This window comes from Amblyraja radiata, chromosome 13 (assembly GCF_010909765.2).
Source record: "Amblyraja radiata isolate CabotCenter1 chromosome 13, sAmbRad1.1.pri, whole genome shotgun sequence".
NCBI classification, from domain to species: Eukaryota; Metazoa; Chordata; class Chondrichthyes; order Rajiformes; family Rajidae; genus Amblyraja; species Amblyraja radiata.
In genome coordinates, this window is record NC_045968.1 from 25378375 (window position 1) to 25393159 (window position 14785).

General features: G+C 42.5%; 1 protein-coding gene across 14 annotated transcripts in view; it reads right to left on the bottom strand.

Annotated features, from left to right (window-relative positions):
• The window catches only part of kif1a (kinesin family member 1A), a 209205-nt gene that overhangs the window by 75360 nt on the left and 119060 nt on the right, over positions 1-14785 (bottom strand). For all 14 annotated transcript variants that reach the window (XM_033031477.1, XM_033031469.1, XM_033031474.1 and 11 more), the window contains 8 exons: positions 13901-14007; positions 12612-12695; positions 10730-10910; positions 9254-9326; positions 8598-8691; positions 5531-5679; positions 4871-5049; positions 2972-3109 (listed from right to left, as the gene is read on the bottom strand). In XM_033031477.1, the coding sequence (XP_032887368.1) occupies positions 2972-3109; positions 4871-5049; positions 5531-5679; positions 8598-8691; positions 9254-9326; positions 10730-10910; positions 12612-12695; positions 13901-14007 (1005 nt within the window). The remainder of the gene's footprint in view (positions 1-2971; positions 3110-4870; positions 5050-5530; positions 5680-8597; positions 8692-9253; positions 9327-10729; positions 10911-12611; positions 12696-13900; positions 14008-14785) is intronic.

Here is a 14785-nt window from a genome sequence, read left to right on the forward strand (position 1 = left end):
GCATAGAAAGCGGGAGATGTAATGCTAGGAGATGGGATTAGTGCAGCTATGTATTTGAGAGTAGGTGTAACATGGCAGGCCAAAGGACCTTTCATGGTATTGTAGGACTCTATGATATTAGTTATCCAGTTAGGTTTATATGACAATCTGACTTGCATCCTCTTGAATTTACAGCCCATGCTGCTGTGATATGATGCAAATAAACTTTCCATGTTCACTAACTTATCTACCGGGCTCCTCCATATCCAGTATGCTAAATCACACCTCCTAAAGGTTAAGTGGCTGGTTGTATTCAGCTCTGAAACTATAGGCTCTGCAGAAATCAAGCAAGAGGAAGCTCAACAGGAAAGGGCTGGGATCAACCACCATAGTTTTCCTGAATGGTGCAGCAGATTCCAAAGGACCAAATGGACAATATTAACAGCAATGTAAAAAAAGTATTTTATTGAGTACATTAATAAGTACGAATGCTGCATATTTAAATCTGCTTCATTTTTCCTGCTCAGATACACAGAAGGTTGTGATCCTTCAGGATGATGTGCTTTCTTCTCACAATCTGGGGAATAAACCGGATTGATAAACAGGAAAATGTCCGCAGGATTTACACTGTAATTGGAGGCCTGACATGGCTCTGTGGTTGGTTATTCTGCCATTAGTGGTTGATCTTGGGGAACCAATGCCAAAGTAGTTTGGGAAAACGACAGTCTCCAACAAATCCACATTGCCAGTGATCTCTGAAAGTAAAGCCTCCTGACTAAGCCTGTTACCCTTCTCCTTCGACCTTCTCTGCAAATTGTTGGCAATCCTTTTCTCCACCTCCTCCTCTGCCTGGCCAAGCCCCTCGATAAAGACATCAATATTGCATCTCAGATGTCTTTATCAAAAAGTGTCACATTAAACAGATCTAACAAACATCTTCACCTGCTGCCCATCAACAACATACTGTGAAAGAATTGAAACAGTTGAGAATCCTCTTCTTCGAATTGTGCATGTGACTAGTGGTGGGGGAAGAACTGTTTGTGAAGGTAAGAGGGGTCTTCATGCTGCTGAAATCACGTTCATGCTATGCGCTAAATAATCACAGATCAATATGGAAAGGTAGGTATAAATTCAGAATTGCACAATGGTTGCCTGCGCCGAGACATCCAGTATGTCAGCGACTTTGGGGGAGAGGGGGAGGAGGCGAATACGGCAGGAGTGGAGGGAGGGGGAGACGGGGGCGTGGGGGGGTCGGGGGTGAGGCCAAGTGGACAGAACAACAAGAGGATGAGGAGGAGGCGACCGTGGAGCGGGAAGCGGACAAAGGGATGGGCCGACAGGAGCTGGTGAGAGGGGAGGGAGCCCTACGGTGACCGAGCGCTTCCTGTTGGTGGCAGCGGCCCGAGGAAATGCAGTCCCCAGGGGCTACAATGCAAGGCGCAACAACTGTCAACCGGACAGTGCAGTGGGTGAAGAGGGCCTCACTGGTGCATGTGGCGAATCGGGGGTGGTGTCGGAAGCCAGGGCTAGGGAGGTGGTGTGAGCCCTGGGAAGGTCCGCAGGTCTGTCCGCTACATCCGAAATCCGTTATAAAGGGGTCCATTAACATGAGTGTTTACTGTATTTGATATGTAGAATAAAACCCAAGTGACACAATTTCCTGGCCTCTCCCTTGTTGTACTTGATCCCTTGACAATTTGATTGCATGTCATTTTCTTGGAGAGAGACAATCCTGCTGCCTCAAGAGGTGAGCTAGCAATCTTCCTGAAGAAGAGGCTCAGGTATGTGGGCCAAGATACTGGTGTGATAAAATAATGTAGAAAGGCAGAAATGTAAACATTGAATGAAAGATAATGGGGTAAAAAGGATTCAGAGGGGATAATGGAGGATATGAAGGAGCCACGTACCATCTCCCTGCAAATATTGACTAAACTCAGAATCTATTATGCATACCATCATTTTGTTTTCTCTGGATCAATATCCTGAATTTCACTTTCTAACATTCCTGCAGCTTCTCAAGGAGTGCAACATTTCAAAGATAAACTTGCTATCAACTTCTCAGGTAAATTATGTAAATAAATGCAATTTTCCTATCTTCTCCCAAATCCAGAGAATGTATAATAATAAAATACACAGAAAGATATATGTATGGGTCATGCTCCCATCAGAACCACTCCCACCCTAAGGATTGTATGGTAAACCATTTATCTCCTCCAATTCCCAACCTGGAGCTGACATCAAGACGTTGAAAGGAACACAGTGCTGGAGTGACTCAGCAGGTCAGGCAGCATCTCTGGAGGACATGGATAGGCAACATTTTGGATTGGGACTCTTCTTCAGACTAACCACATCCTCCAGACATTCTGCCTGACCAGATGGGTTACTCCAGCACTGTGTGTTCTACACAAGATTCCAGTACCTGCAGTTCCTTGTGCCAACATCAAAATTTGAGATTAGTGGTGGCACACCCTACTGAAGAGGCATTTGATGCCATTCTGATGGCTGGGAAGACAACACGTGGATAGTGTATCTGTCCTAAGGAAAAGACACATACTACAGGCTGGACTGTAAAGAAAGTTTCACCATCATTCAGATGAAAACATTGAGACTCCATAAAGAATTAGCACAGAGAGATTCTAGAGAGGGTAATACTTCTCTCTCAACCTTCTGTTGCTACTTCCATTGAGACAATGCTAGGGATGAGCAGTATCCACATGCATCTGGACACTTAAACCTTGGAAAAATTGCATTCAAACAAGAAAAGAACTACACTGCAGTGCAATTCATTCAACATGGATACGTTGCTTCTGGGCTCTCTCGTGTCATCCAGATGAAATGGGTAAAGCTAATTCATTTTCCAAATCAATTGAAACCAGAAGTAGAAATTTAAATGTACCTGTGTTTCACTGGTTTCACTGCTCATCTCTAAACATGACTACAACTATTAGTTATCATGGTAAACAACACTATAAAAAGTTTATCACAATCTTACCTTCCGACCAACCGAAACCATGGGAAACGATCGTAAAATGGATCTCCACCCGTCATAACATTGTCACAGTCATCGACCACACTGGAAGGCACTTCAGCGGCACGGTCATACATCTCACGCATCAGGTCTAGTCTCTGTCTGCAAGAGATATGTCCAACACACTAATCTCAGCCACATCCTTACAGGCACGGGCACAAACAGAGGTCACGCTGATTGCAGAAGTGCCGCTGACTGCAGAAGCCCCACAGTGGAGAGGCTGTGCTCAGCCATGTGAGTAGATTCAAGAAAGTTTACTGTCATATATAGTCAGTGTGTGTGAGTGTGAGTGTGTATGTATGTATGTATGTGCGTGTGTGTGTGTGTATGTGTGTGTGTGTGTGTATGTGTGAGTGTATGTGTGAATATGTGTGTGTGTGAGTGTATGTGTTTGTGAGTGTATGTGTGTGTGTGTGAGTGTTTGTGTGTGTGAGTGTATGTGTGAGTATATGTGTGTGAGTGTATGTGTGTATATGTGAGTGTGTGTATGTGAGTGTATGTGTGAGTGTATGTGTGTGTGTGTGTGTGTGAGTGTATGTGTGTGTGTGTGAGTGTATGCACGTGTGTGAGTGTGTGTATGTGTGCGTGTGAGTGTATGTGTGAATGTATGTGTGTGTGAGTGAGTGAATGAGTGTGTGTGTATGTGTATGTGTGTGAGTGTGTGTGTGTGTGTATGTGTGAGTGTATGTGTGTGTGTGTGTGAGTGAGTGAATGAGTGTGTGTGTGTGTGTATGTGCATGTGTGAGTGAGTATGTGTGTGTGAGTGAGTGTATGTGTGTGAGTGTGTGTGTGTGTGTATGTATGTGTATGTGAGTCTGTGAGAGTGTGTGTGTGTATTGGAATCGGTGGAGGTGGAATATTGCGTTGGGGGACCAGCCCTCCCGTGTGCAGCTGGGACCCAACGGGTCCCACTTAGTCTAGTTTCCTCTAGAATTCTGGAATAAGGCAGCCTAACTCATTATCACCTAGCCCAGAATTAACAATGGACAATTGTGGGCTCCATGTCTCCTTGCTCATCGTTATCATTCTGCATATCTTTCATTCATTCGTTCTATTTCTCTCTGCTTCACCGTTTATATATCTTGTTTCCCTTGCCCCTGACTCTCAGTCCAAAGAAGGGTCTCGACCCAAAACGTCACCTATTCCTTTTCTCCAGAGATGCTGCCTGACCTGCTGAGTTACTCCAGGTTTTTGTGTCTATCTTCAGCCTAACCTTAACTTTGGGGCTGACAGCAGGAAATACCTTTTCACACAAGAGGTTGTGGAGATCTGATCTTTGCTCGTACCACATGACTGCAGATGCTGGGACAATTGAAAATTCAAGACCAAGTTTATAGGATCTTTGTTAGGTCATGGTTTATGATGGATTATGGAGCAGAGATGGGATAGTGGATCAGCCATAAGCTTTTATTGAACGAAGTCTCCTAGTGGGAGATTTTAATAGGTCTGAGATAAATCATGATGATATGAAACAAGTAATGTTAACGTTAGAAAATCTTAGCAGTACACATTTTCAGCTTAAGAAATATTTAGCTTTCAGATTCAAACTGGCCAAGAATATGAACAATGGAACAGATTACCCATCAGCACAATGCCAAAACTACCCCTCATTTTGAGTTCCATCTTGTACACATCTGTACTGAAAGTGCAATCTTGGTTAACATGCCCAACAATTAAACATTTTAGGAAAATTTGTATGAATATACTTCTCCAACACAGTATCAGAGTGAACTCAGCTTGAGACTATGTTGAGACTATTCCAATAACTTTGTATTTGTTTTTAAATGAATTATATTCTTACCTAGCCCTATTGTTCTTAGAAACAGACTTTCTGGTTAACCAGCATCTCTTACTTTCCCGTACCTGAGTTTCTCCAGGGTCCAGTAGTGCGTTGCTCCATTTTTCTGGTCTTGGACTTCCACTGCCACAATGGTGCGTGGAAATGGACGCTTCTCTCTGTCCTTAACTGCATCTGGGGGCATGAGGTCAGGAGGTAGCGGGGAGTACAATGTGTCTGTGAGGAGCACAAATTGGAACTGCACCTGTTTAAAGAGAAGGTAACACTGTTAAAGCAAGTTTCTATGAGCCCTTCTCAAACATTCACACCTCTGGGGACTATGTGATTAATGGGATAATTGGGTTTTATTGCTTTCAGATAGCACCTCCGCATACACATGTTTCCTTCCTCTTTCATGTCCCTCAAACAATACCACCTTATAACTGGCATTCTTTCTCCAATCTTTCTTCTGGCCCATTCAGGCTAGCTTCTCTCCTGCATTGTATAGAGACCCACAGTAGGCACGGTCTTGAATTACATCCTTTGGAATTGCAGTAGGGAGATCTGTCTCTGTACCTGGTGAGCTACATACGCAGCATCTGCTGGCCGTAAATGTCTCATTGCAATGGCAAAGGAGACATTGTGACTTTTCTCTGGCCTTTGCTGGACCCATTCACAACTATAACAGGTTACATGACAACACCATTGTGGGAATCTCTCTGTCACCCTTAAACATAGCCAATTACCTTTTTCTTCAATTCGACGCTGATGGCATTGGCCTCCTTCAAGAAGATGGCATTTCCCCAAAGAAGGTCCCGCAACGAGGTAAACTGGTAACATTTCCATTTTCGGAATGCCCACAGTGCCAGCTCAAACTCCCGCTCCGTCCATTGCACTGTGTGGAAAGATAGCGATGCAACAAATGTTAGAACAAAAAGCTCAGAGGTTTGGGCTGGTACCTCATACCACAAGCCTTTCAAGCCCAATAATGTGCATCTGATCCACAACGCCAGAGGTCTCAATAACAATATTAACTGCCAATTGGTAAAGTAAATCAAACATTGGAGCTGAACATTACAGACTTTCACCAACTAACATTATGCAGGAATCTGTAGTCATCAATAGACAATAGACAATAGGTGCAGGAGCAGGCCATTTGGCCCTTCGAGCCAGCACCGCCATTCAACGTGATCATCCACAATCAGTACCCTGTTCCTGCCTTCTCCTCATATCCCCTGACTCCGCTCTCTTTAAGAGCCCTATCTAGCTCTCTCTTGAAAGTATCCAGAGAACCGGCCGCCACCTCCCTCTGAGGCAGAGAATTCCATACTCACAACTCTCTGTGTGAAAAAGTGTTTCCTCATCTCCGTTCTAAATGCCTTACCCCTTATTCTTAAACTGTGGCCCCTGGTTCTGGTCTCTCCCAACACCGGGAACATGTTTCTTGCCTCAAGCGTGTCCAAATCCTTAATAATCTAATATGTTTCAATACGATTCCCTCTCATCCTTCTAAATTCCAGAGTATACAAGCCCAGCTGCTCTATTCTCTCAGCATTTGACAGTCCCGCCATCCCGGAAATTAACCTTGTGAACCTACGCTGCACTCCCTCAATAGCAATAATGTCCTTCCTCAAATTAGGGGACCAAAACTGCACACAATACGGTGTGGTCTCACTAGGGCCCTGTACAACTGCAGAAGGACCTCTTTGCTCCTATACTCAACCCCTCTTATTATGAAGGCCAACATGCCATTCGTTTTCTTCACTGCCTGCTGTACCTGCATGCTAACTTTCATTGACTGATGAACAAGGACCCCCAGATCTCGTTGTACTTCCCCGTTTCCCAACTTGACACCATTTAGATAATAATCTGCCTTCCTGTTTTCGCTACCAAAGTGCATAACCTCATAATTCTCCACATTAAACTGCATCTGCCATGCATCTGCCCACTAACCCAACCTGTCCAAGTCACCCTGCATTCTCATAGCATCCTCCTAATAGTTCACACTGCCACCCAGCTTTGTGTCATCTGCAAATTTGCTAATGTTACTTTGAATCTCTTCATCTAAATCATTGAGGTATATAGTAAATAGCTGCGGTCCCAGCACCGAGCCTTGCGGTACGCCACTAGTTGAAACAAGTTTATTCATGGATAACCCCTTGAGATGGACAGTCATCTCGTTTTCGAGGGGGTCCAACATAGAACATACAGCACAAGACATAACATACATAGAGGCTCTCATTGACCCACCTACCCACACACCAATCCCAAAACCCCTCCATCCCCACTTGTTATAGTTTATAACAATTGTTAATTGGCTTTACATATCCAATAATAATAATAGTTATGTGTTACAGCATAATGTTGATGCATAATACCATATACCACCTATCATACATCGTACGTTAATACATACTATCAACATTATTACATGATATATTATTTCATGATATTGTGACAATACAATATAAGACCTTGTTACACTATGCAATACAATAATACATAAGTGTAATGGCCATGCATATACAATAGTTATGCCAAATGATCACACACAGAGCAAGCTAGATAAAGGAGCTCGAAGACTCTAATACTAGAAACAGGTACATGGTTTTATAAGGAAGGGTAAAAGTGTATTTTTAAATAGACAAAATGAGCTAATAGTTCTTATGGTACTAGGCAGAGTGCTCCAGTCAGAAGGAGCTTTGAATTTAAATGCACGTCTCCCAATTTCTTTGTTAGTTCTTGGAATGAAAAAGAAGGGTTGCTGAATATGTCTTAGTGAATATGAGGGTGTGTATGGTAATAGGTCTTGTTTTAAATAAGAGGGGTAATTGAGATGGATGCATTTAAAGATAAACTGGAACCAGTGGTAGCATCTTCGAGCGTGGGGGGATAACCAGTTTAGAGTTTCGTACATAGAACAGTGGTGAGTTATATATGGACACCTTAAAATAAATCTGCAAAGACTATTATAAACTACATTGAGGGGTTGAAGATGTGTATCAAATGTATTCTGATAGACAATATCAGCATAATCCAGTGTTGGTAGTAGTAGTTGAGAGACAATTCTTTTTCTCATCTGAAAGGTGAAACAATTTATATGGCGGTAAAGAATAGCTAGATTACAGCTGAGTTTTTTAGTAATCGTCTCACTATGCTGCGTAAATGAAAGCGTTGGGTCGAGCCAAACACCAAGATATTTGAAGTTCAATACTTGTTCTAATGGTGATCCTTCATTAAATGATATAGTCAGATCTACAGAATTACCAAGGCCTTGTCTGGTACCAAATAACATACTGCATGATTTATTTTTATTTAAAATTAACTTGTTAAATAATAGCCATTTCTGAACAGAAGTAAGATCTGATTGAAGGGATCTTTCAATTTCAGACTTGTTAGTGCTAGATGTATATAGCACTGCATCATCTGCATATAGTTGTGTTTGACTAGTCACTGCCGTCCATTCTGAAAGGGACCTGTTAATCCTCTCTTTGTTTCCTATCTGCCAACCAATTTTCTATCCATGTCAGCACTCTACCCCCAATATCATGTGCTCTAATTTTGCCCACTAGTCTCTTATGTGGGACCTTATCAAATACTTTCTGAAAGTCCAGGTACACTACATCCACTGGCTCTCCCTTGTCCATTTTCCTAGTTACACCATCACAAGAGCAGTACTTGCTGTGAGAGTTAGTTGACTCTTCAAATGTTGCCACAGCTTCCTGATCTATTTCGCTAGCTTCCTTGCTAGTACCACGGGGAAATGAGACAATAGTAAAACATGACAAAAAATGAAGAGGGATGTTCTCTCACCTTCCTCCTCTGGTTCTTCGTCTTCCTGTAAATTTTCTGGGTAAAAGCAGGAATCCATCTGCCTTTGTAAAGCTTCCAGTCTGCTTTCGTAGTCCTAGAATGGTAGACAAAAACAGGGGTGAGAAATGTTACGGATCTTTACTTTTGGAGCCGTTAATAATGCTGGACGACAGGCACTTGGATTGGGATGCCCAATTAATCGAAACATTATGTGCATCAATTTCCTCCTTCAAATGTGTTACGGGATGCCAGTTTATTGGGAACTTTAGTAACCTTTATCCATGAAAGCATTAATTGGATGCTCCCGCTGGAGCCAAAGTAGTGTTTCGATAGTTCTTCAATCTGAATGATTTTTTCCCCTCAAATGTTTCCTGATCTTCTGAGTATGTCTAGCACTGTCTATTTTCATATCTGTCTTCACCATATTTGCCAATTCCATCACCTAGGAAGCTCTGGTGGTTCTCCTCTCCACCCACCCTCTCCTCTTGTGGGAATGTGCATGGACAGACTCCAAGCTGTCTTGTCTTTAAAAGGCTGCCAATTACATTATTGTTTCCTGGTCCTTGACTCGACTTTACCTCAGTGAGATTCAGTCTTAATTCACCGAAATTATGTTGTTGGCTCAGAAAGTCTCAGTAAAGTTTAATGTTACATACCAGTCGCTGCTGTTCTAACAGTAAATCAGCTTCCTCCTTTTCTCTCCGGTACTGAGTTTCTAGTTCTTGCAACCTAAGAAATAATTCAATTAAGTAAAATCCATACAAAGTATCATAGTTTACTGCAAGTCTCTTCAATGTAGAATAAAATTAAATGAAAGTTGATATAAGCCTGGGAGAAAAAGTTTGTGTTTATTATTGTAAATATCCCTCAACACTGTGCCATAAGAAATTATGCGTATAGTATAGAGAGCACCGTGTATAGAATACTAATTCCATTCGCGCTATCCTATTAAACACTGCCACAAAACACAATTGTTATGTAAGTATGTAGATGAGCACTGGAATCATTGAGGAGTAAAAGGTTATGAGTCATGCTGGAAAATTAGTGTAGACAGGTGCGTGATAATCGGCATGGTGGGTTGAAGGACATGTTTCTGTGTCATGATTCTATTCTCTGTGAGAATAAACCTCTTCCATCTATTACTCTGAGGTTAGCTACACCAGGCATTTCAGATCAAATTAAAGGTCCCTCTGCATTACATGTGTGACAATCAGGTTAATATTCTGTGCAGTGAAGTTCACAGAAAAGTAAATTAAATCACATAACAGATTGGCAGATATCCCGTTGCCTACTGTAATAAAAAGACTGAATTAATCATGTATCATAATCTGTGAGTAATCACACAGAGTGGAAAAAAATGTGAATCTAAATTGACTGTCATCATATATGCAAAGTATGCTCCAAGAGGAAATGTAAATATGAATTGGTTGGAAATGCATGTATTAATTAGTTAAGGCGTATTACCGATGCAGAATATATTATTCAGTAACTGTTTGGTAAATAACTGGACCTGAGTGTGTCATGTTGTTGCTTTTAATGATTTGTCTGCAGTTCCTGGAAGTAACCTTGTTCTTCCGGTGAAAATTCACCAGAAAAGAAATGAAAGGCTTGGACATACCTCACTTCTATTTCACTGTGAAATGATGACTACAATAGAACAAAGACGTAAAGGCTTTTTAACGTTACCTTCTACCTACAGTAGAAGGAAACGGTGTTCTATACATCATCACAATCAAAAATAATAAGATAGTAAAGTGGTGAACATGCGCAATCAGGATATTCCTGGGGTTTGTTGTCACTAAATGGAAAACCAAACCATGTAAAATTTAGTACAAAATCTAAAGCTGTCATTGGAAGCGAATATGATTGTTTTATGGGTACCAACCCAATCCAAGGCTTTAACTAATTCATAACCAAAGAATATTTTCACTGAATAAAGCCATGTTATCTTCAACTAACAGAACTCATAAATTCAACCATTACCATTTTAGAAAGGTATGCAATGGAACCTTGAATGCAGGTCGATGGACAAAATGCAGTGTCATTCAATAGGTTGTTCAACTTCACGTCACTAAATTTTACAGGGAATGCTTCGTTTGACTCTCTTTGGACACCATTATTCCTCATTTTACCTTTGTTCCATCTCCTGCTTCATGTCAATGCCCTGCTTCTCCAGTAATTCCCGCTGGGCAAAAGCCCAGTCCACAGGCTCAACGGGAGTCTCTGCACAGGGTGTCTTGTCACGTTCTTGACGGGCCTGTTCGGGGTGAGTGAAACGGAAAACATGGCTTTTCCCCATGATGATGCGGTTCCCTTTGAAGGTAAAAATGGAAAAATAATGATCACAATTATAAGAAAGTTACAATTATCACCAAAGTTACTGGTCTGCTGTGCTTTATGAAAGAACAATATTCAGAAGCCATTACTCATTACATCCCAGAGCACTCAAGGAGGTGGCCCTAGAAATTGTGGACACATTGGTGATAATTTTCAATAGACTCTGGATCAGTTCAATGTGGACTGGATGGTAGCTAATATAACCCCACTATTAAAGAAAGGAGGGAGAGAGAAAACAGGGGATTATAGACCAGTTAGCCTGACATTGGTAGTGGGAAGATTCTTGTTGATTATTAAAGAAGTAAAAGCAGAGCATTTGGAAAGCAGTGACAGGATCAGTTAAAGTCAGCATGGATTTATGAAGGGGAAATCCTGCTTGACTGATCTTCTGGAATTTGTTGAGGATGTAACAAGTAGAATGGATAAGGGAGAGCCAGTGGATGTGGTGAATGTCGACTTTCTAAAAGCCTTTGAGAATGTCCCACACAAGAGATATGTATGCAAAATTAGAGCACATGGTATTGGGGATAGGGTATTCGGTGAGGGCGCTGCAAGCCAGCAGTACTGCCAGCAGCGTGTCAGATTTTTCTACTTTTTTTTAGTGTGTTTAAATGTATGTATTTAATGTTTCTCTGTGTTTTTTGTGTGGGGGGTGATGTGGGGGGGTAAGGGGGAAACCGCTTTGGTCGCCTCCTCCACAGAGAGGCAACTTTTTCCATGTCGCCTCCCCCGTGGCCTAACATCGAGGATCGGTGTGGCCTTTCCCGGAGACGCGCCCGTGGACTCTCGGTGTGGAGCGGGCGAGCCCTTGCTGGGGGCTCGCTGGAGGGGAGCGCTCTGTTTCGCTGGCCCGCGGCAGCCTGAAGCCGCGGTCTGCAGAGCTCCAGCTGGCGCGGCGTCTGCAGCGTGGGATCCCTCGCTGGGGACCCGGGAGAAGAAGAAGCTCCCACCGCAGGCCTGCGGCCAACTTCTACCGCGGGTGTGGCGGGGACTTACCATCAGGAGCGGGGACCCTCGCTGGGGACCCCTGGAGGGGAGCTTCGACCGCCGGCCCTGCGGTCTGCGGTGCTTCTGGCTGCGGTGCAGAGGGAACTTTAAATCTTCGACCGCCAGCCTGCGGCCTACACCAACCTGAAGCCGCAGTCCACGGTGGGGGAGGCACCGTTTCAGGACTTACCTTGACTTTCACTCATCTGGACGCCCGCAGCGATGTGGCATGTTGGCCTTCACAGCGAGAGGAATTGAGTATAGGAGTAAGGAGATCCTACTGCAGTTGTACAGGGCCCTGGTGATACCACACCTGGAGTATTGTTTTGGTCTCCTATTTTGAGGAAGGACATTCTTGCTATTGAGGGAATGCAGCATAAGTGCACCAGTTTTTCACCCAGAGAGTTGTGAAACTGTGGAATTCTCTGCCACAGAAGGCAGTGGAGACGATTTCACAATGTTTTTAAGAGAGAGTTAGATACAGCTCTTCGGGCTAACAGAATCAAGGGATATGGGGAGAAAGCTGGAACGGGGTATTGAATTTGGATGATCAGCCATGATCATATTGAATGGCGGTGCTGGCTCGAAGGGCCGAATGTCCTACTCGTGCACCCGTTTTCTATGTTTCTACGTTTCAAAGTATGGTTTCCTGTTTCCATGCAGTATGATTCGATGGTTGAAAATATATACCTGATCTAAGTACAGTTGGTTCAGTCACTTGCTTTCCGTTGAGGTATGTGTCTGCTCCTTCACATGGTTCAAGAATGACAATCACTATAAAGCAGAAGAAAAATGCTGAGAGATTCTTAAAAGTAACATAAGTGAGCTGGTAATTTCATCAACCACACTAGATCTTCATGGGTCCCCCTGCTCCCCCTGCAGTCCACATCAATGGCAGCAGCTTTCAGCACTGCAGATTAACCCAGCTTGCCCAGTTCTCTTGCGGTCACCTGAAGATACATTTTAATATTTGTCTTTGACTTCAGTAACAAGAGTGTAATAATTGTTACTGAATGAAAACTCAAAGAAAAATGTTCAGCACAATGACACTACAGGAATCCAGGTCCATTTAAAAAGGTACAGAAATAAAAAGCTGACATTAGTTAAAAGTAACCATGAAGCTGTTGAACTGCCATAATATCATGAGGCTCTCGACCCAAAACTTCAACAATTCTTTCTCCCAACAGATGCTGCTCTGCTCACTGAGTTCCTCCAGCAGTTTGTTGTTTGATCATAACTAGCCCATGTTATCCTTCAGTGCGTCATAAATTTCAAAAGGCAAGGTTCATTAAAATGGTAGTGGGATGACAGAAATAATGTACATAGTATCGAAGAAGCCAAAGCAAAGTTCCAGAGAAGTAAATTGTAATCACACTTGGAAGTAAGGATATTAAAAGCTGTTAAAATGAAGGTTGTGGAATTTAAGGTAGTACTATTAGTACCCATTAAAATATTGCAATGTTCTTTAGAAAATCTACCATCTGCTTAGACATGGGTCTAGTGTGTTTAACTCTCAGCTACCCTCTGAAATTGAGTAGAAATTAGCTTAATTATATCAAACTGCTCAACAGTCTGGTCATAAGGTCATTGGTAGTTCCAGAAGCTCTCAACGTCACCTTCCGTCCTGTATTTGGAGGTTTAGTGCTGGCTTTGTCATTAAGACCCACGTAAAAGGCAACAAAAAGGCCATTCAGTAAATATTTAATAATTGATTGCAGCACACTATGCATAAAATGGACCTCTTCGGTGAGTTGCCATTCCTTGAATGCAGAGCACAGGATCATTCATCTAATGTTTCAGTGAGGCCCTGCAGTCCAAATTAAAATTTCACTTGAACATCAGCAACATCAGCCTGGCACCCACTATTAAGATAGTGCTTCACATTAATGTGCAGCTCATAGGTTAGACCGTCAGTAAGTGGAAATTCGAGAGTTAACCATGGCCAGTTTCCGACAGGTGGGAACAACAAAGTGCCATACCTTCACCTAATGTCTTGACATCACTTCGGAAGATACAGTGCTCTTCTTTAATGAAATGTCCACTCAGTACTATATCCTGCCGCCGTTCTGCATCTTCACGCCCAACTCTGAGGAATTAGATTAAATTGTTTTAAATCCATGAAAATTATCACCGAATACCATATTGAAACCCAGATCCACTGTGAAGTTCTTATGCTTGATTGCCTAGTACTGCATCAGGAGTTTAATTATAATGAAACCAATCAATTGTTCACAATTTCTATTAAGGCCATGGCGTATAACTGAGTGAGTTTATGTTTGAAATGCACCAAATTGCTGGCAATAGCCATTTCGACTGATTCTCTCAGGATTCCGTCACAAATAAATGAAAAAGGGATGCAACCAATGTGTAAATTACTGGGGTGTGCGTGTGTGAGAGAGTGATTTTGAGTGTATGTTCTTTGGTCTTGACCAATTGGTAGCCTTCATTCACATCATTTCTTGGCCATTTGTGATGTGTTACCAGGTTCAATGTCTGTCTATGTACCACCCAGCACCACAGATTAGAGATTAATTACCATAATCTAGTTTGGCCAACAATGGAGAAAAATCATGGGTACAGTTATAAACAGTGTGTGCCTTTGTTTTAAGCATTCATGAAGATTTCTTAATTGTTATTCATAAAATATTGAAGATGGGAAACAAGATTGAATAACTGTCAAGAAACACCCACTCAGTAAATGAAGAGCCTGTTTGTTTACTGATCAGAAAGGAAGGTGGTGTTTTGTGAAGCTCGCGTATCGGACAACCAAAGGTGGGATTGTTGGAATGGGGCGGACTGGAGATGGGAGTTTACATGATGAAATCTTCTGAAACACATCCAACCACCTGGAGGTAACTATGCGC